General features: G+C 35.1%; 1 protein-coding gene across 1 annotated transcript; it reads right to left on the reverse strand.

Moving 5' to 3' along the window:
• Nucleotides 1-272: 272 nt before the first annotated feature.
• On the reverse strand, nt 273-18454 carry lhfpl2b (LHFPL tetraspan subfamily member 2b). The gene is made up of 3 exons (XM_056458502.1): nt 18168-18454; nt 10720-11311; nt 273-1111 (listed from the first exon to the last, which is right to left on the reverse strand). Exons 2-3 carry the CDS (start codon nt 11126-11128, stop codon nt 855-857), a joined length of 666 nt encoding a protein of 221 aa, XP_056314477.1. The 5' UTR covers nt 11129-11311; nt 18168-18454; the 3' UTR covers nt 273-854.
• Between the last annotated feature and the right edge of the window lie 2518 nt (nt 18455-20972).

A 20972-nucleotide genomic window follows, 5' to 3' on the forward strand; every position in this document is an offset into this window, starting at 1 on the left:
GGGCTATTTTCACAATTTATGATGGAATAGCAGTCAAAATAGGACAAATGAACTCATGTTTGGGACAAATTCTGGACCTTTGTCAGAGGGGGGTGGGTCTTTCGAACCACCGACACCCCACCCCCCTGGCTACGGGCCTAGATTACATTATAAATATTTAGCTTTGGAATTGGCTTTTAGAATTTTTCTGACCTGGTACTTGATCCTTTAAAATGTGCACTTCCTTCCTGTCATGTACAGTACATGCGAGTGGCCAAGAATGCAAGTGTTGATATTGGGTCAGGCCCTTTATTTTCTATAATCCATAGCAGAAAGATGATGAAAAAGAAAACATTTTGCACCATACAAAAAATCCAGCTAACCATTAATGGACTGCTTGCAGTCAACATGCATAAGCCAGACAGCACCTCAAATGGCTAAACAAAAAATAATTTGATGTTTTACAGATTAGAAAGACAAGGTTTATCACAGAGAACAATTGTTTTTAGTAATATCTTTCAGACACTCAGCATACAATTTCATTAACAAAACTGGTTACATTAATTGTTCTGTTAGTAAAAAGTCAAATCTAGTAACAAATTAATCAAAATAGCGATAAAAGGCATTTTCTTATAAACGCAATGTTAAAAAAATTAATTTGTTAGTTTCCATGGTTTTTCTATAGAAATAATTTGATGCGTATACTTTGCAATACAGCAATAGGATGACAAAAGAATACATTTGTAAAGTCTGTTAAGTTCTGTAAAGACCTACAGTAGGTCTGAACTACATTCCCATTTATGCACCAGTCATTTCCAACAGTAAACATGGGACATAAATTATTCTCTTTGGTTTTAGTGGTTTGTTTTCACTTCTCACAGCACACAAATCAGACTCCGGCCCTCCTCAATCTCATCCTGCACCTTGTCGCTGGAGGTGGCGATCTCAGCCTGGGCTGAAAACATGGCACAGATGAAAGTGAGCACTGTGCCTCCTATGGCTGTGTAAAAGGCCCAGCCCAGAGAACACAAGCCCACTTTATACGGTGAAGCATCCGGACCACAGTAATCGACTACCTTCTTTGAGCCCCAGCCTGCAGGATAGAGCATCAGACCTAGGATGAGGAATAGACCTGCAAATTGGAGAAAAACCCTGATGTAAGTACTGTACAAGGCCAACCATTGCAAGCAAACAGAAACCAAAACATGCATTTTTAAAAAATGGCATGGCAATCTATATTTGTACACATTAGTCAAAGCAAATTGAAGTTTTGTTTCTGACACTACGTTTGCGATTGCTATATTTTGCATGCTATTTGGATGTTATATGGACATTGGGGACAGAATTAGAAAATAATTAAGGTCTTTTCTCAATAAGATCAAATACCTGGGTGGATGCTGATTTACTTTGCTGATTGAAAATGATTGTTTTAGCTGTGCTGTGTACTATTTCATTTGCGTACAACAAGTTTAAATTAAATGGTTAGTTTACCCCAAATAAAAATTCTCATCACCATTTACTCACCCTCATTTTGTGCATCTTCAAAACACAAATAAAGATATTTTCATTAAAATATGGCACAGTATGTAATTTTCATCACTAGATGGCGCATAGTCACAATATACAAAGGTGTAGTTTGATGACGCTTAAAGAGCCCATATTATGTTTTTTTGAAAATGTTCTTCCATAGAGAGTGTAACACAGCTCTAAGTGAAGTGAAATATCCAGCTAAGCCTTAAATCTGTAAGTGTACAGTGTTTAAAACTGTTGATTCATCTGTAAAAGTCGACTCATAGTACTTCAAACGAGTCGTCTTGATAACGAGTCATTAGGTGTTTCGTGATGGCCGCGTGGATTTGAAACCTGCAGCCTCGCCCACTAACAGAAAAAAAGCAACAGACACACACACACAGAGACACACACAGACACCGGTCGAATGAAGTCACGCTGTGCAGATATTATTGACAGTTCACCCAAAGTTCACCCAAAGATGAAAGCTCAGCAATATAGCCCAGCCTTGAGCAGTTCGAGTGCTTCTGGAAACTACCTGCTTACAAAGAAGACTTCATCAGTTTGTTACAGGAAGGATCAGTAAAGACTGTCAGAACATGGATCAGTGCATCATGAATCAGTTTCTTCCCCCATTTCACAAGTGTAAGTACGTGCGATTAAAATTGTTGCCTCGTTTACTCTAGCTTGCAAACTATGTGTTTAGTTGTGTTTTGTTACTTGTAACCGTGTGTATTGTATCAGGTTATCTCTTTATTTTCTCATATCGCGTGTAAAGCCACGTTGAAATCGCGACACGTGCCACATTTAAGGGGGGAGGGGTAGGGGGAGGGAAGGGGGGTTATTCGCAGATATAACTGAGGACGCGGGTGGTGAGGGAGGTGTCGCCGCCACCGCCATGGACGCGCCGGCCCTGTGTGTGTGTGTGTGTGTGTGTGTGTTTGTGAAAAGAGCAAGTAGACTGTGACGGGCTAGGAGATCTCCTCGCCAGTTCTTGGAGTTTTTGCTCAATAAAATAGTTAGTCGTCAGCATTTTCTAGTCCATCGTCTGTATTTACATTCACCCACTGGCAGCCAAAATCCACTATGAAGCGTGTGTGCACTGTGACTACTTTTATATTGTTGATTAGCAGCTGGCCATTTCACTCTGTCTCGCGCTGAAGCCTGTCAGTGTCCTCGACCAATCGCAGCAGGCTGTCATCGGTCCAATCAGCACAAATTAGCTTCGCGCTGAGGAGGGGTTTGGGAACAAATGAATCGCTGTACGATTCATATGGGAGTTGCTGGAATAATTAGGTAAAAATAAATGCAGATTATAAGACCATGAAAGTGTTTTTTGACCTTGCATGCATATTAGACTGTTGTTGGAGACCCTTACAACCTAAATATGACCCTATTTCATGTATAATATGGGCTCTTTAAGGCTGACTTATACTCCACACGTCCGCTAGTTCGCTTGAGTGCACGCGGCGACTGTGACATCATCACGTTGTTTGCGGAGGTTTGCTCTGGGTGCACGCAACATGCTTTCAGCTGGTGGAGCACACTGAATTTTTTGATACTCGAGTGAACAGTTCGTGCGGTATCACGTTTTATTTGAGTTGAATATGAACAACTTTGAAGAGATTTTGGTTCGCCTGTACAGACATCTTTATAATCCGTCCATGCGTGATCATAGGCAAAAAGGTGGCCAATAATTCTTGGCTAGAAATTGCAAGTTTTTGTAAAAGATTAGAAACACTCAAGGGATAAGTTTTTTAAAGCCAAAACGAGAGGCTGTGGCAATCCTGGAGACCCAGGTGGTTGTGATACACAGTTACAGAATATGTTTTTCCACCATTCATAGGTTTTACAATAGCTACAAAACTAAACTGAATTAACTAATAATTTCTTTGATAACTGAAAAAGAATATTTGAACCTATCGGTTTACAATATACTAGGCTTTATTGGTGATAATGGTCAGGAATGTTGGACCATTATTGCCTTTTTAGCATTTAGGTAGAGGACACAAACTAGCCAGACAGTAATGTGTCAATTGTGGAGTAAGCTAAATCAAAATTAAAAAAAAAAAAAAATCAGTATTTATTTAGAAAGTGTAGTTTTTTTTGCTGTTATTCTTGCCATAAAAATATACATTTGTAGAGCAACCCATGTTCTGTTGTCATTAATATTTTAATAAACTTTAATAGATATTACTGTCTGAGAAATGAACAAAAGCTAGTGATGCATCAAAGTTTGATTTTAAAAAATCTTGAATTGTTATAAAATCCTTATAATAATCAAAACAATTAATAAAATTAATTAGTTTTAAAATCTTGAATGATATTAATGATATGACATAGTTCCGGAAACTTCCTACTTCTATGTTTACCTGTCTTATTTTACGGTCGATTTCTTTTGACCACCTCCTGTCATTTTAAAAAATATCATAACAGCAAACACTTCAAGTATAAAAGCCTCCGTTTAAAAGTCTGTTCCACGTGGTGCACGTGCACTTTAATGTGGAATCATGGGAGTTGTAGTCTTCATTACATCCTACATGACTGCTGCAGAAATCATGCTCATGGATGAGCTAAAGTATTCATAATTTATTATCATGGTAGTATGAAGCAGAGTAAAGGCTGATTTATACTTCTGTTTCAAGTGATCAGCATGACCCACGATGCAAGCCTTGCGCATAGTCGTGCATTTATACTTCTGCGTGAGGTTTGTGTTGCTCTGCAATAACAGTTCTGAAACTCTAGCTGGCAGTGGGTTTTTTGTCCCTCTGTGTCAAGTTTTGTTTTTTCTGAACGATACAAGTAGCTCAAACGCTAAAATGAAAAAATTCAGCGGACATGCAACAAGTTTAATCATAAGGTAAACGCAAAACAAAAATCTCTATCTAGAGTTCCTTTAAGAGACTCGACACTTGTAAACAATTATACCGTCAGGCTCGCTGCTGTCAGCACCACCCACGCTCGCCACTGCTACCAAGCCGACCAATCACAGAGCTTGCTCTATGTGTCGTTGCGACGTGTAGTTAAATTAAATTTTTGAGAGATTTGCGTCAGTGTCAGCATCATTGTCGGTGTTGTCGTCAATAAAGTTTAAAGGCTTAACTAGGTTGATTAAGTTACCTAGGCAGGTTAGGGTAATTAGTTAATTAGCAAGTTATTGTATAAAGATGGTTTGTTCTGTAGACTATCGAATAAAAATATAGCTTAAAGGGGCTAATAATTTTGACCTTAAAATAAAAAAATAATAATAAAAACAGCTTTTATTTTAGCCAAAATAAAACAAATAAGACTTTCTCCAGAAGAAAAAAACATTATCAGACATACTGGGAAAATTTCCGTGCTCTGTTAAACATCATTTGGGAAATATTTAATATTGAAAAAAAATAAATAAATCAAAGGGGGGCTAATAATTCTGACTTAAATATATATATATATATATATATATATATATATATATATATATATATATATATATATATATATATATATATATATATATATATATATATATATATATATATATATATAAAATTTGATTTTATATACTAACATACATAAAAGGGCTCTGTAATACTGTTCAGTATTGTTCAGTCTGATTTAACACACAACCTATTTTAAAGCATCTTTGGTGCTTCCTTGTTTTCTTGAATAGCAAAAAAGAAATCAAGAGTGTATGGAAGGGGTGCTGAAAGTCCCTAGCTGAAAGCTTATTTCTCTGCTTTGAACTTTTTTTTTTATATTTGGAGTAATGTAGGCACATAAGTGACACTATTCTACCTAAACCTAACCCATTTTTTCACATCTTAATAAAAAAAACTCATATTGTGCCATTAATAAAAATATATCACTCCATTAAAAGTCTATTTACCCCTAAAATAACAAAAAAGTCAGATCAGGGTATTTTGATTATTTCAATAATAAATCCATTTGAATCAAGTTGTTTAGTGCAAAATCAAAATCCAAAAGCAAACAGAAATACAAAACAGTTTTGTTCTTAATGTACTGTAATTATTATAATTGCTCAAAAAAACAAACTGATTTCCACTTGTTTTCCTAAAAAAAAAACCAGCAGCCCTTTTGATCTAATATCATCATCAGATAACATCAATTCTTTACAACATGAAATGTTTCCCTGTAATGGCTGAGGGTGAGCCATGAGTCAAGTTTTTAGTTCAGTGTCATTTTCCACTCTTATTATAAGCTACGTGATTATGCTTTAAATAGACACTGTATTAGCCTTAATATGTGATTTAATTGTTACATTACTATTTAAAAGGCAAGAACTCTTGCTGATTTAATCTTCATACCAAACAGAGCCGGTCACTGTGATCCCTCAATTCTATCCTGTGTTCTTGCTCTAAATAGGCAAGTGAGATCCTGTCTCTGAAGTCATGCTGAAGTCATGCTTCCACTATTCACAAATTACTCAATCACCATGTCGTAAATCTTTCAATAAAGTTATACAAAGTTATACAAGAGCTCCGTACTTTGCTTGTACCTGTTGTTGTACTTGGTCTTCAATAAAATAAGCCACACTATTTTTATTGCACCACAATGCTTTATTGTTCTAGTGTTCCCAGACATGACTGCAAGTAAGAGCTTTATCATGACCGATCTGTTATTTCATGGTCGTTTGACTGAGAAGGTCCTGCCACAGTCAACATTACCACTTTTGTTCCTTTGAGCTGGTTTGGGAAATGGTAATGAAAGAAGGTTTGGAACCCTGAGGCCAGATTCACAATGCATTCAAGTCAGCATGAAATGAAATTCACCCTAGCCTACTTCCTATACTAACTGGCCTATGTATTAGGTACATCTGTTTAACTGCTTGCTGGTGCAGATGTCTAATTATCCAATCACATTTAAGCAACTCAATGCATTTAGAGATGTTGGTCTGGTCAAGACAGACTGCTTAAAATCTGAATGAAATAAAAATAAACAATGTATCTGTGTACTTCATTATTTTGTAAAAAATTATTTGCCCTCATAATTCACTCATTGATTCATTTTCTTTTCGGCTTGGTCCCTTTAATAATCAGGGATTGCCACAGCTGAATGAACTGGCAACTTATCCAGCATATATTTTACGCAACGGATGCTTTTCCAGCTGCAACCCATCACTAGAAAACATCCATACACTCTCATTCACACGCGAACATGGGGAGAACATGCAAACTCCATACAGAAACGCCAACTGACCCAGCTGAGGCTCAAACCAGCGACCATATTGCTGTGAGGCGAACGTGGCTATCAGTTTGTCTCATTTCTGCCCTGTTTTTGTCTATTCATCAATCTTCCTTCATTTTGTTAGCAACATCCATTTTCCAACGATCCAAGCAGTTCCCAAAGGATGAGATCATGCACCACCCTAATTTTTTTTTCTCTTATTTTAGGGCCATTTCAATTTAGTCATAATAAAGGACAAAAGAACAATCTTAACTTCCAGAATGGGGAAGAAAATTGATTTAAGTGACTTTGACCATGGCATGGTTGTTGGTGTCAAACAGGCTGGTCTGAGTATTTCAGTAACTTCTGATCTTCTGTCATTATCATACACAATCATATTTAAAATTGACAAAGAATAGTCTGAAAAAATGCAGAGTTTCAGTCAACTTCTGAGTGCCAGTGCATTAAAGCCAAGGTTTGCAGAACAGCATCTCTAAACACACAAAATATACAACCTTGAAGCAGATAAGCTACAGCAGCAGAAGAAGATAACAATGTTGACACTCCTGTCAGCAAACTGAGGCTTTAATTCACACTGTCTCAATAAAAATGGACAATAAAAGACTTGTCTGATGAGTCTCAATTTCTGCCATAGCATTTGGATTCACCTTGTCTTGTATCAAATGCTCAGGCTGGTTGTTGTTGTGTAAAGGTATGTATAAAATTTTCTTGTCAAATTTTTGTACCCACATTTTGGAGATTTGCATGATGTATAATAAGACAAATTTGTAGAAGCTGTGTGATTCTGTCATGTCAATATGGGCCAAAATTGATAAAGCAGGGGTCACAAACAGACGTATCTTAATGCAGATTTCAGTTGCAACCCTACACTGTAAAAAATGCAGGGTTCCTCACAATTCATATTGTCCCAACACAAATCGATTAGGTTAACTTAAAACTTTTAACAAATTTATGTGGATTGGACATAAAAAAATTAAGTTCTCCCACTGAAATCTTAAGAATTGTGTTGTTTCAGCTCATTTTAAATTAGTTTGAATTTTTTTGAGTGTAATTGAACAGGGTCTGTAGCTGTGTTTCTATCCAAAGATGCAAATTAGATTTATGCACAAAACGGTAATACTGCATAAAACATTTTCGAATAAAGCACAGTTTCCATTTAATCAAATTATCACTTCCTGATAAACTGGTGCCAAATATAAAAAAATAAAAAAGTAATTTGCTGCAGTTGGAAAAGACAATGTGGACCTTTTTCCTTATATAATACATAACAACGCAATGAACGTGCAGTGGCTCTTGTAGGTCCGAGACTGCTCCTTGGGAGAGCAGCCACTCAAGACATTTTTGGGAGGTAATAATACTGAACTATAATACTGAATAACCAAAGCAAAATTTCAGATGTTTTACAATTAATGTTGTCCCAATTAAACCCATTTTGTCATTACATGATCTGTTAAAAAAAAATCACAATACGTTTTTTATGCACATGCTGGAATTGTTTCAGTAAACGTGCTTTCATCTTACTTCATGCACATTTTCTCCTATTGATAAAAAATGTATTCTACTCCATTGTGTGCAGTTTTTTATGATCATTTTCAAAATATATGCACATCTCTGTGTTTCCATTAAGCATTTTTATGTGCACATTCAAAATACAAATACAAATAAGTGGATGGAAACAGCTTTTAATTATCAAGTGCTGCTTCAAATCCTTTTAAATTGGTTCAGTTGTGTTTAATCAGGGTTGAAGATGCACTCTGCAGGAGTGATCTCCAGAAAATGGGTTGAGGACCTCTATTTACCTTTTACTTTTTTTAATCTATGTCATGAGGAATTAAGGCTGGGTCCAACCAGCAAGGTGTACTTAATAAAGTGTGAAAAATTCATTTATGCAATCAAAATGTTTAAACAAAAAATTATCATTTGTTTTTTAAACTTTATGTTTTATCTTACCTTTTACCTCCACCTTACCTCCATCTTTTAATATTGATCAAAGCAGAGAAAATCTTTTACAACATCTGTTTTAAAACCTTTTAACTAACTTCATTTTCCAATTTGTTTATTAGAAGATAACTTTTGATTGAGGCTGACATAGCTGAGCTTTAGTGGAGCTAAATATTATATTTATATATATATATATATATATATATATATATATATATATATAGACACACATCAATGATCAGGAGTTTTCCCATTGGTCAGTATGCAAATATTGCTATATGCAATATTTATATTTATAGCTATATAAATATGACTATACGCAAATATAGTTATAATTTTACATCACTTTTCTACTATGATGGATAAGTGATCGCATGCAAAGAGCATGTGTTTGTGTGCTTGGAAATATTTTATCCACCCTAGCTGTTAAATTTAATCTAATCCATGTCCTGAAACACGTCGCCTCTCCTGCTTTTACTTCTAATTCTAATGGAGGAAGTGATTTGTTAGTGAATGAATCTCCATTATGAACAACTCATGTGAACCATCGATATCCCTGCGTCTTAATGTACATATCCACCTTTCTGATCTAAATGGTAAATAACATTTGTAATATTCAATAATTTAGGGTGGACAGTATGCAAATTAAGGTGCAAGCACTGTTATGTTATCAGACACCCTTATAAGTACTTCATAAGCTAGCCGTTTCTTGCACCGCAGCATCTTGTTGTCATAATTCATTTACATTTTCATTGGTTTTCTTCAACAAAACTAGCATAAGTCTAGTGTTTAGTGCAAGTTGGGCTACTTTGCCTTATAGTAAATGCAGTAAGTGACTTTATTATCATCAATAACGTGACTTTAGAACAAAAGTTTGTAACATACAAAAACGTAAAAAACTAAATCTTGCCTTTGTTATGCTTTAAGCTTTGTTTTCTTTGTTTGCTCATTACTACACCCGTATGCAGTGCAAATATCCAGCATCTTCAGATTTTCTTTAGTCTTGACTAGTGCGGTTAAATGACATTTGTCCTGGGAGCACTGTACAAATGTGGCGGTGCTATTGACGCATGTTCAGTGTCCGTATGCAATATCTAGTGTTTATATCTATGTTCAACAGTGACATTTGAATCAAAGTAAACTGAAACAGTTTCAATTAAAGTAGAACTACACCAGCATTCTACCAATACTCTCCTGCCTGCCTGTTTTGCTGGAATATTCCACTATCTGATATAATGTTATGGTTTTTTATCATTTTGGCTTCATCTATGTTAAGCTGCTTTGACACAATCTACATTTTATAAAGCACTATAAAAAAATTACTTGACTTGACCTTAGATTGTACTGAAACATTAAAAATCAAGTAGCCAAATAAAACCTCATAAATCTGACTATAATACTTATTAATGAGATTTTTATAAACTTTTGTCAAAAAAGGGAGACAGATATGCTTGTTTAAAAGTTAGGGATTTTTAAACACTGTACCTCTATGCACTGGAGATCAAACTCCATCTTTAACCATTTACTTACCCTTCACTTGTTCCAAAGTAGTTTGACTTTCTTCTGCTAAACTCAAAAGAATAAGTTCTGAAGAAAATTGGAAACTTGTAACCATACTTTGACAGTTTTTTTTTTCCTAATATGGAAGTGGTTACAGCTTTCCACAAGTATTTTTAGTGTTCAACAGAATAAAGAAACTCATCAAAGTTTAGAACCACATGAGGGTTTGTGAATAGTGAGTCAATTTTCATTTTTGGGGTGAGCTATCCATTTAACAAAGTTTTATACACGTTTGAGAGAATTTGAGACACGGAAATAACATTTCCATAATGGCTGTAATATTTAGACTGTCTTTTCTGTAATAAGATGATGAGGGTGTTGAAGTTCATAATTAGATAGCATGGTCTTTGTGGTCACCAGAGGAATGTCAAACTCTTGAAGCTGTGAGCTTAGAGCGATCTGGGGAGAGCTTCAGTGTCTCTCTTACACACACTCCCTAATTTTCTGTGTTTAGCTGATTGTGGGTGAAAGCTAAAGATGACCACAAACAGCCGCCACAAGGAGTCTGAGAAAGTAGAGTAACAGTAGACTTTCCCATCTTACCTGCTATTCCCTGAAGCAGGCCACACACGTTGAATATGCTCTTCTTCAAGATACTCTGGAAGCACATGCTGAAAACCGAAAGGATGCCCACCACAGAAAGGAGGAAGATTGCGATGACTAGAAATATAACAGTGGCTTGCCAGAAGCCACTAGCTATTTCCATGAAGTCTTTGGCGTAAGGCCCACACTGGACCACCTTCTGCTGTGCCACCTTGAGGCAGCGGTTATAAATACCCAGGGTGCGCTGGTCACTTCGGTGGGAAGTGGTCACAGTGAAGTTTAATTCAGATCCTTCTGGATATCCCACGAGCCATTCAGCGCTCATGAACGCCACCAGCTCAGCAAATGCTACCACAATACTCATCAAGGTCCATAACATGGAGCGGCATGTGACTATGACGTGACACATTGTGAAGAACCTTGATGCAGGCACTTGATGGGAAGTGGCTTCTTCTGTGTTAAGGTCAAGTGGCACGTCAATGAAGGCCCATTGGTTTTATCATAACAGCCGAATCAGATTTCTTCAAATTGCACCACAGAAGAACTCCTGAGCTCTTGAAGCGTCCTAAAAGTATCCATGTGCTGATCAAACCTAGGAAAAGAGAAAAGGAAATTTTTTTTAAGAGAAAGTTAAAATCAAGAACATAGATCTAGATTGCTTGAGAGCTCTAAATAAGCAAACTAACCTCTGTACAAGGAACAAGACAGTGGCTGCGTCCGAAACCGCCTACTACTAAGTAGTTACTGCATTTGATTTTTAATGTACTACTCAGCTGTTAGAAAAGTACGTTCTATACAGTACGAATGTCAGTAGTATGAATGGAACCCGGAAGCACTACATCCGCCATTTTGTCATGATCATGTGACCTACCTGCGTCAGTTGCATCGCTTAACTCCCATGCATGAGTTCTCTCACAGGGCATCAGGGGATAGCATAGCGTGCAATAAATGCTCACTTCAGAATTTTGGTGGAAGTAGTAAGTCATCATGCTCAATAGTAGTCATCAATTCACCTAAAGCGCATGTGATTGTGGGGAAAACTGGAGCACCCAGAGGAAACCCACGCCAACTAGGGGAGAACATGCAAACTCACACGGAAATGCCAACTGACCCAGCCAGGATTCTAACCAGCGACCTTCTTGATGTGAGGCAACAGTGCTAAAATTTCCCAGAATACACCAGCCACAACGGCAGTATAGCTGCACCCGGAAGTATGGAGAACCACAAATTAGTATTTTTGTCATTATTACAAATTTTTACAACAAACAAGCATATGTTTTAATATATTCATAAACGTGCTTGTGTTTTACCGTCATGCTTTAAAAAAATGCTTAAATAAATAAAATAAAATTAATTTTGCCATCTATAATCCATAATAATAACTCCTGTGTAGTAGTCACACAACATTCTGACACTCAATGACACTCGAATACCCTGACAGAAAAGTCTAGTGGCTGGGAATGACCTGTTTACAGTGTCTAATATAATGTTAATGTTGTGTTGTGTATTTACATAGATGAATATGGCCACTGTGTGAATGCACAGTACAGTTACGATCTTATTGCCACATTATATCGTTTTGATTACATGATATATGCCCTCAGTGATATCCTGAAGATAAATACCAAAAAATAACACAACAGGAATAATTACAGCAGTTGCGATCATCTGATCTCATATGAAGCATGAGATAGCAAAGACATATGATGACGTGTGCAGACAGGTGCTGTAGTGTGTGTCCCATTTCTTAGGGGTTAAATTTTGAAGCCCTTCCCCTTCACACTCGGTTTTAAGGGCCAAGGGGAAGGGGTAGGGGTACAAAAAGAGAATTGTGATTGGGCCAGAGCCTTGCATATACATGACCACAAACCATCTTTTTCACATATACGTTTTGGGCTTTTTAAACACTTCACCTCTGTATCCTTTAGATCAAACTCTATTTTAAATAGAAATGGACAACCCATCATTTTCACAAATCTTAACAGCTGAATTTTAGCACACAATTGAATGAGCATTATCAGTGGTTATTAGCTGATAGACATGGGCCAGTAGGGGCCTTCTACAGATACTGTTAGGCTCAGAAATGCATCGTTGGATTTGCTCTTCAGTGTTTGGACTCTCAGTAGTGATTTTTAAACCACACTGAACTGAGCTAAACTGAACTTAAACACTAAAAACTGAACTACACTGTTCCAATTTACTATGACCTTTAATGTGAAGCTGCTTTGACACAATCTACATTGTAAAAGCGCTATACAAATAAAGGTGAATTGAATTGAATTGAATTTAATAGAAGGCTGTTATCATCTTTCCACATTGTTAATCAGCTATAGATCACATATGGCTGTGGCTGGAAGTTAACGAGAATTATTTATATTATTTATTAAATTTCCCATTAATTATATTTTATGAACATCTACCCCTACCCTGACCCTAAACCCAACCGCCATAGTAAAGTAAAAACAGATCTGGATCTGGAGTCTTCTCTGTTAGTATAGCGGATTAACCATGATAATTATTTATATTATTTAGAAAATTTCCCATTAATTGTATTTTATTAACGTCTACCCCTACCTCAACCCTAAACCCAACCATCAGAGTAAAGTAAAAACAGATCTGGATCTAGAGTCTTCTCTATTAGTAAAGCTAATTAACCATGTGGATGGATGATAACAGCCTTCTGAGCTTTCAGTAGCTGGCCCATATTTATCAGCTGATAACCACTGATAAAGCCCATTCATTCGAGTGGTAACATTCGACAGTCAGTTTGCTGGATTCGAGTCCTAAATCTGCTAACTGCTGATCTGTCTGGATTTTTGTGTTTAAGTTTTGTTATTATAATATAGTAGGGCATATAAGTATTCAACACGTAAAGTTTTTCCAGAGAATAACATTTCTAAATGAGCTGTTGACATGGAATTGAACCAGATTTTGGTTCAAATATAACAGAAAAAATAAAACAGAAAAAATCTGAAAACATGGTTATGTGTAATAACAATGGAATGCCAGAAGGAGAATGTACTAAACTACTAAAATGTATTTAATATGTCAAAATTTTGATGTTTCTATGGGTCTCATCTATCAAATATAATCTTTATTTTGTAATTTCTGTTGGATTTAATTCAAGTGATTGGTTTTCTACAGCTTGATTTTCTTTCTCTGAAACAAGTTGAGAGATTCATTGCCTGTGTTTTGGATCATTGTCTTGTTGAAATGTCCACTCTGGTTTCATCTTCATCATTCTGCTAATGTAGATGTCTGACTGAAGAAGCTAATACTAATCTACAATGATGAATGGCAGAGGGTTGCTGAAGAACTATCGAGAGATTACAGCTGCTGTCTTGGCTTTCACTGCCGAACACCTCTGTTTCTTCATGTGTTTTTTTCTCCTGTGTCAGTTCATTTGTAAACCAATCAGTTTTGTTTTCTTTGCATATATGGATTTATTTGGTTGTTACCAACATCCTGTTAAAATGTCAAGTCAACAACACTTTTAGAAATATGTTTTCTGAAAAAAAAGGTGACGTGTTAAATCCTTTTCCCCCCACTGTATACATATATATATATATATATATATATATATATATATATATATAGTAGGAGTCAAATTACGAATCAAGAACAAGTTTACAGGTTTGAAAAGGCAATGCATACCTAAAATATTTAAGATTAGCAAGACAAGATATTAAAAAAAGTAAGTCAGAGCATAATGCTGCAAGCTAAACAAATCTTTCTTAGGTCTGTGTTATGACAAGTTCTTATACTGTGATACCACAAGATTGTGTAAGTAAAAAAAGTCTGTTTGTACAGGCAAGTAAGCTGATTCAACTTCCCAATTCAATCCTGATATAAACACAAGAAAGAGGTGACATTTCAGATTGAAAAAAATCCCAGTTTAAGCAAACTGAGGCTGAGAACATGATGACAGGTAAGGGTATCTTAAAACCCTCAATGACAGTGCTGGGAAAGCAGGTGATTTATGAATTTATAGAATGACTGAGTTCAGTGTTACGTCAGGTCAGAGCCTTTATCAGTTAACACTAAACTGACAGGTAACCACAGCAATATGTCATATCATTGTGTCTTGTAGGGAATCTATATGGGTGAAAAGTAACTAGCCAATATTTAATAGCCATACATTATAACTTCGCTGTAGCACAATGTATAGAGGCAGTATTAGAAATATGAACTTCTATTTTAATGTATATACAGTTACTTTTCATAGGTTACCTATTCAAAGTGTTTTCCATATGCAGCTATTTTGTTTCAGTCCTTAAGAATAATTCTTTGCTCATGAAGCTCCATTGTGAGCTGTGACAGATTGTTTACCTGAATGGCTAGAATGTTTCAGACGTAAGAAACACAAAGAATGAGCTCACGCTTAATTTAATCACACCACATGATTTCTCCAAAAAAGGAGGCAGCAAACTAAAAGGGAAAGTGCCATGGATTCTTAAGGGGGCTGAAGAATGTCAGAGGCTGTTGCTGTGAGATGAGGACACAAAGGGCTGTCCTGCCGGGGAATTAAAAGGCTACTGAAAAGGGATGAGACGACTCTCTACTTTTGAATGAAGACTGAGCCCCTAGAAACGGTTGGTGACAGACTTTCAATGGAGTTTAAGTGCCTCCAAAACAGTTTAAACGCTGACAGTAATACTTCAGTGTAGTCTTGGAATGTCCTACAAAATGATAAGGATGGTCCAAAGGTGCTCATTAACCAAACACAAAATCAAACTTAAAATAGCACAGGTCAAAAAGAGGAAAGTTTTAAACTTTTTTATTGTAATACATTACAATATTGTGTTACTCTCTAAAATAGAAGTTATTCTCTAAAGTAGTTACTTTGTTAATTAGCACTTATTCCTGCCTTTAACATGGGAAAAGGAGAGCTGAGTCAACAAAGGCTCAACTATGTTTGTCAGTTCCTCAATCGTACTTGAAATGTCAAGGTGATAGAGCGTTTTCTGTGGTAGCTCCAAGGAATGGGCTTCAAGTGTTTTCAAGAATATCTGCTACTCTAGAGTCATTTTGAGTTTGTTAGCTTTTAATTATGTGATGTGGTCTAAACTGTATGCATTTGAGTTGCAAACTTTACTTTTTATATATATATATATATATATATATATATATATATATATATATATATATATATATATATATATATATAATTTTCAAGATATATTAAATATATATTAGAGATATAGTAGATATTTATTAGAGAACGTTGGTACCCATTGTGGCTTTTTGAAAGTGCTTTACAAATAAAGTTGAGTTGAACAAATGCGAAAACTAATCATTCATATACGTTCTTGTTAAATTTATTAGTGACTTTTAAAAAAGTAATCTGAAAAGTCACATTGCTTGTAATTCATTACTTCCAACACTTCAGAAATCAGTCAATTCTGTAATGATATGTGACAAGTTACTGGCTTTACTGGAACATTGTCATATTTTGGAACTGGGTAGCACTCAGATTTTAAGCTGGTCCACCCAACTCAAAACCAATTTGTCTGTATGAATAAAAACAGAAAAAAAACTGCATAATTAGAAACTTTTAAAACTACATACATTATCATTGCTATATGATCAGATCACAAATGTAATAGCTGTAACAAATGGTTTAACAAAACTTTATACTGTGTATATGTACTTGCCATTGTTTGATCTCAGAAACAGGTATACCCGTTGAACTGTGCTTGTTGAAACTTCTTCAACAAAAAATGACTTTTTATGTCTGATGCTTGAAAGGCCAACACATTTTCAAGCAAAGTTACATTGACTGTGTTTCCATTAGCCTTTAAATTGTGGAAAGCAAAATTGAGATTTGAAAATATGCCTAATACAGACATATCAATTTTGAAAAAAAAAAAACATAGGCTCATTGTGAAAACGTAGCCCTATATAAATTTCTGGAGGTGATGAATTATGTAGCATTTCGTCTTTAAAACGAATGCTCCAGGGCGGTATGATTCCATTTCTTTTCTCGCTTACCAGCTGACCGCTTACCTCCATATGGATGGTTTCCCGCTGTTACCAGTTTGACCAGTAGCTCGACATGTACAGTATGTTGGCAAACTTGAGACATAGAGCGTAGTTGACCACGACGATGGGGTTCAAGTCCGGTGAAGAACAATTCCAAAAAGCGAGTAAGTAAAACATAAATAAATAAATAAAATATACTAGTAAATAACAGGGTGAGACTGTTTTAAAATCTGAAAATGTGGTAAAAATCATGCAAGGGCTTTTCTTTTTCTGAATTACTTTTTAAAACACTGCGGTTGGGTTTAGGGAAGTGGGTAGGCGGGTCAATCGGTGCTTTTTAAAACACCATTGGTTGGGTTTAGGGAAGGGGAAGGATGGGGGGGGTCAGTCGGTAAGTCAGTCAGTAAATCAGTCAGTCGACAACAGCCTCAGGTGGATTTATGTGAGAACAGCAGGCACGAATGGCACTCGCAAGAGAAATTTGAGATCTATAAAAGCATACACAGCGGCGTCTGGTGGATTCGTGAAAAACAAAAACTGCAAAACCATAGCTCCTGGGATGTATTTAGCCCTCTCCAGAAATGTATATAGGGGTACGTAATGAGCCTGGGTTGAAAAAAAAAACTCTTGTATATACCTTTCGCATTCACATTTTAAATTTTATTTTTGCATATATAGTGTCGTGATTTTTTTGAATGATGTATCATGTGAAGAACAAAGTTCTGTTTTGATGCTTAACATTGCAAAAGTCCTTTCAGTTTATCAGAGCTGTCAGTCAATAAATGTAAAAACAAAGTAACAGGCATTACTTTTGTGAAAAGGAAAATGAAATATTTTCTTGTAAATAAAAAAAATTATTAATTATTAGTTACTTTTAAAAAGTAGCTTGGCATTGTAACATTCATTAACTCCTTGATCAATTCCTCATTTGTCACTTTGGATAAAAGTGTTTTGATAATGTAAATGGATATATCTATAAAAAAAAAACAACAACTGTAATACCATGTTAACAATCACACAGAGAAACTCCTCATAGACATTTATCCTTAATGCATGCTAAACATTATATTACTAGGGTGCATATCCCTAAATCATGCTTCCATTGTACTCTTTACTGTAGTTAGATGTTCTCAGAAGAACTTCAGTAGTCTACCCGTCTCTCCTGTTATTTTCAAGAAGATGTTTTTCCAAGCAGAGTCTGATTACAGTTACAATATGTTTACCAAAATCCTTTAAAGTTCAGAGAATCTATTTAAAAGACAAACCAAGGAAGTGAGCTCATCTGGATCTCTCTTTTCTTGTTCTGGTCTTCTGAGTGCTGTAAATTGTCTCATCCCACCACAGAAAAAAAGTAAATGTCTCTTTTCTTCAGCGTGATTTTCGACGATATCAAAATCCAAAATCGACTTGAATGTAAGAAGCAGCGAATAATAAAGGGCAAGAAACAGTAAACGTTATATTCTTACCTTAACGGTGTTGAATCGGCTGGCTGTTCGCTGATCAGTCTTTAATTTCCTGATCTGGCGAAGCGGATCTATTCTGTTCTGACGCTACACAACACGAGCCAGAAGGGAAGAGCCGAGGCAGAAACACTCAGTTTCACATTCAGAGTTATGGAATACATAGAAAACCACACAGAAAAACGTACAGTACTTTATCGATTACGGATCATGATCTACGTTTGACGCTGATCTCGCAATCTTTTCAGTTCTAGCCCACTTTAGCTCCCTTCCCATTGTTTCTTCATCACCGCCTCCTTTTGCTCCAGCCCCTCGCCAAGTTACTATGACCCGGAATCCTACATAGCCTATGCAGCCCAAGAAGAAAACTAAGCACGAGACAGATGAACTTTCTTTTTCCCTTTGATGCTTGTCAGGAGAATTTAATTACACGTTCTTACTTAGTTCGAGATATTCTCTTTAAAGGTTATTTCTATGGCACACTTTCATTGCACAAAAAGTTCTTTATAGTGAAACAAAGTTATTAAATAATGATAATAGGTTATTATCATATTAGAAAAAGTTAATAATAGGTTATTATTAAAGATGTTCTTCACAGTAAGTTGAAAAAATAACTATTTACTGCAAGGTTTATTGAGGATCTAGAAATGGTTGTTCCATGCAGTGGCACATTTGCCCCTGGGCTAAAGATTTACAGTAGCCCCTCCTCCCTGTTTAACTGATTTTGGATCAGCTAGCCTTAAAATATATTCTACTGGTCAAAAGTTTGGGATCAGTAGGACTTTAAAATGTTTTAAAACAAGCTTATCCTGCTCAGCAGGGCTGCATTTATTTGATCAAAAATACAGTACAGATTGTAAAATTGTGAAATGTTATTGCACTATAAAACATCTGTTCAACAGTAGTTTATAATTTTATTTAATCCAGTGATTTTAAAGATGAATTTTCAGCTTCGTTAGTCTTACCTTAGACTTACCTTAGTCTTCAGTCACATGATCCTTCAGAAATCACTCTTATATTAATATTTATTGTTGTTATTATTATTATTAATAATAATAATATTATTATTAATTGTAATTTAGTAAATTATTGGAAATTTAATAAACGCCGCCTTGATGAAGAGAATAATTGTCTTTAAAAAAAACATGAAAAAGACTGACCTCAAACTTTTGACCAGTAGTGTATATATGAGTTTGTTTTCATGTTTTTTAAAGAAAATTGTTTTGTTCTTCAAGGCAGCATTTATTAAATGTAAAAAAAAAGTTAAATAGTTAAATATTTATTAAAATTTTATATAACTGAGTTCTTATTGTATGTAGTTTCAAATGAAATTATTACTCCAGTCATTATTGCTTTTATTATTTCCTTTAAAAATAATAATATTAATACTACTAATAATAACAATAATTAGAATTAATATTAGAGTAATTTCTAAAGGATCATGTGACTCGGAAGACGATTAATGAAGCTGAAAATTCATCTTTAAAATTACTGGAATAAATGATTAAATTAAATGATACACTACTTTTGAACAGTTATTTTATAGTGCAATAACATTTCACAATTTTACAATCTGGACTGTATTTTTGATTAAATAAACGCAGGATAAGCTTATTTTAAAACATTTAAAATCCTACTAACCCCAAACTTTTGACCGGTAGTGTATATATTTTTAAATATTTAAATAATATTTATTTTTATTTCTTATTATTATTTATGCCGTAAGTAGACTGGGCTGCAGCCCTGTAAGCCCATGCATTGTTGAGAAAAGACCTGTTTGTAACCTTCACTTTAAAAAGTGATTAGTTACTTTACTTTTAAAAAGTGAATACACCTATTGATTTAACTTTTATAATTATGCACATAGTTTGTTTACTTAATAATTATAAGGCAACAAGTTTCCTCTCTTTTTTAAATGAAGTCAACACATTTTTACAGTGTATGACACCTTTTGGTGTGTCCCCCACTGCCCCTTTTTAAATTTTTCCCCAATCTCTGTTTAATGGAGAGAAGATTTTTTTTCAACACATTTCTAAACATAACAATTTTTATAACTCATTTCGAATAACTGATTTCTTTTATCTTTGCCATGATGACAGTAAATAGTATTTTACTAGATATTTTTCAAGACACTTCTATACAGCTTAAAGTGACATTTAAAGGCTTAACTAGGTTAATAAGGTTAACTAGTCAGGTTAGGGTAATTAGGCAAGTTATTGTATAACAATGGTTTGTTCTGTAGACTTTTGAAAAAAAATATGGCTTAAAGGGGCTAATAATTTTGACATTAAAATGTTTTTTTTTTTAAGTTTAAAACGGCTTTTATTCTAACCAAAATAAAACAAATAAGACTTTTTTCAGAAGAAAAGAATATTATCAGACATACAGTGAAAATGTACTACAAAAATACATCCGGGCTAGTGAGATCACAAACGCTTTAGGTTACACGCATTCACCACATGCACATGCAGGTGTGACCAGAGGCGTTATAATTTTATAGCAGTGAAAGCTAAAGTGCCGTCCAAACGCTGCTATTTCCACAGAGCTTGTTCTGTTTCTGTATTTGTGCTTCCAAAGGAGATGACACAGAAAGAGAAGTGCTTACAGTTTAATTTTAATTATGTTGCAAAGAATTATAAAATATATATAGCTAGAACTAGGAAATATGTCAGTCGTTTTCATGTTAGCTGAGTAGCTGTAAATAATCAAAATAAGATATATGAAAAAATAACAAGATTTTTTTTAACAAATGAAGCATGAGCACACCGTGCTTTGCATCTTGGATCATAAACACAACCAAGCCCTGTGTAA

The sequence above is a fragment of the Danio aesculapii genome, chromosome 5 (assembly GCF_903798145.1).
Source record: "Danio aesculapii chromosome 5, fDanAes4.1, whole genome shotgun sequence".
NCBI lineage: Eukaryota > Metazoa > Chordata > Actinopteri > Cypriniformes > Danionidae > Danio > Danio aesculapii.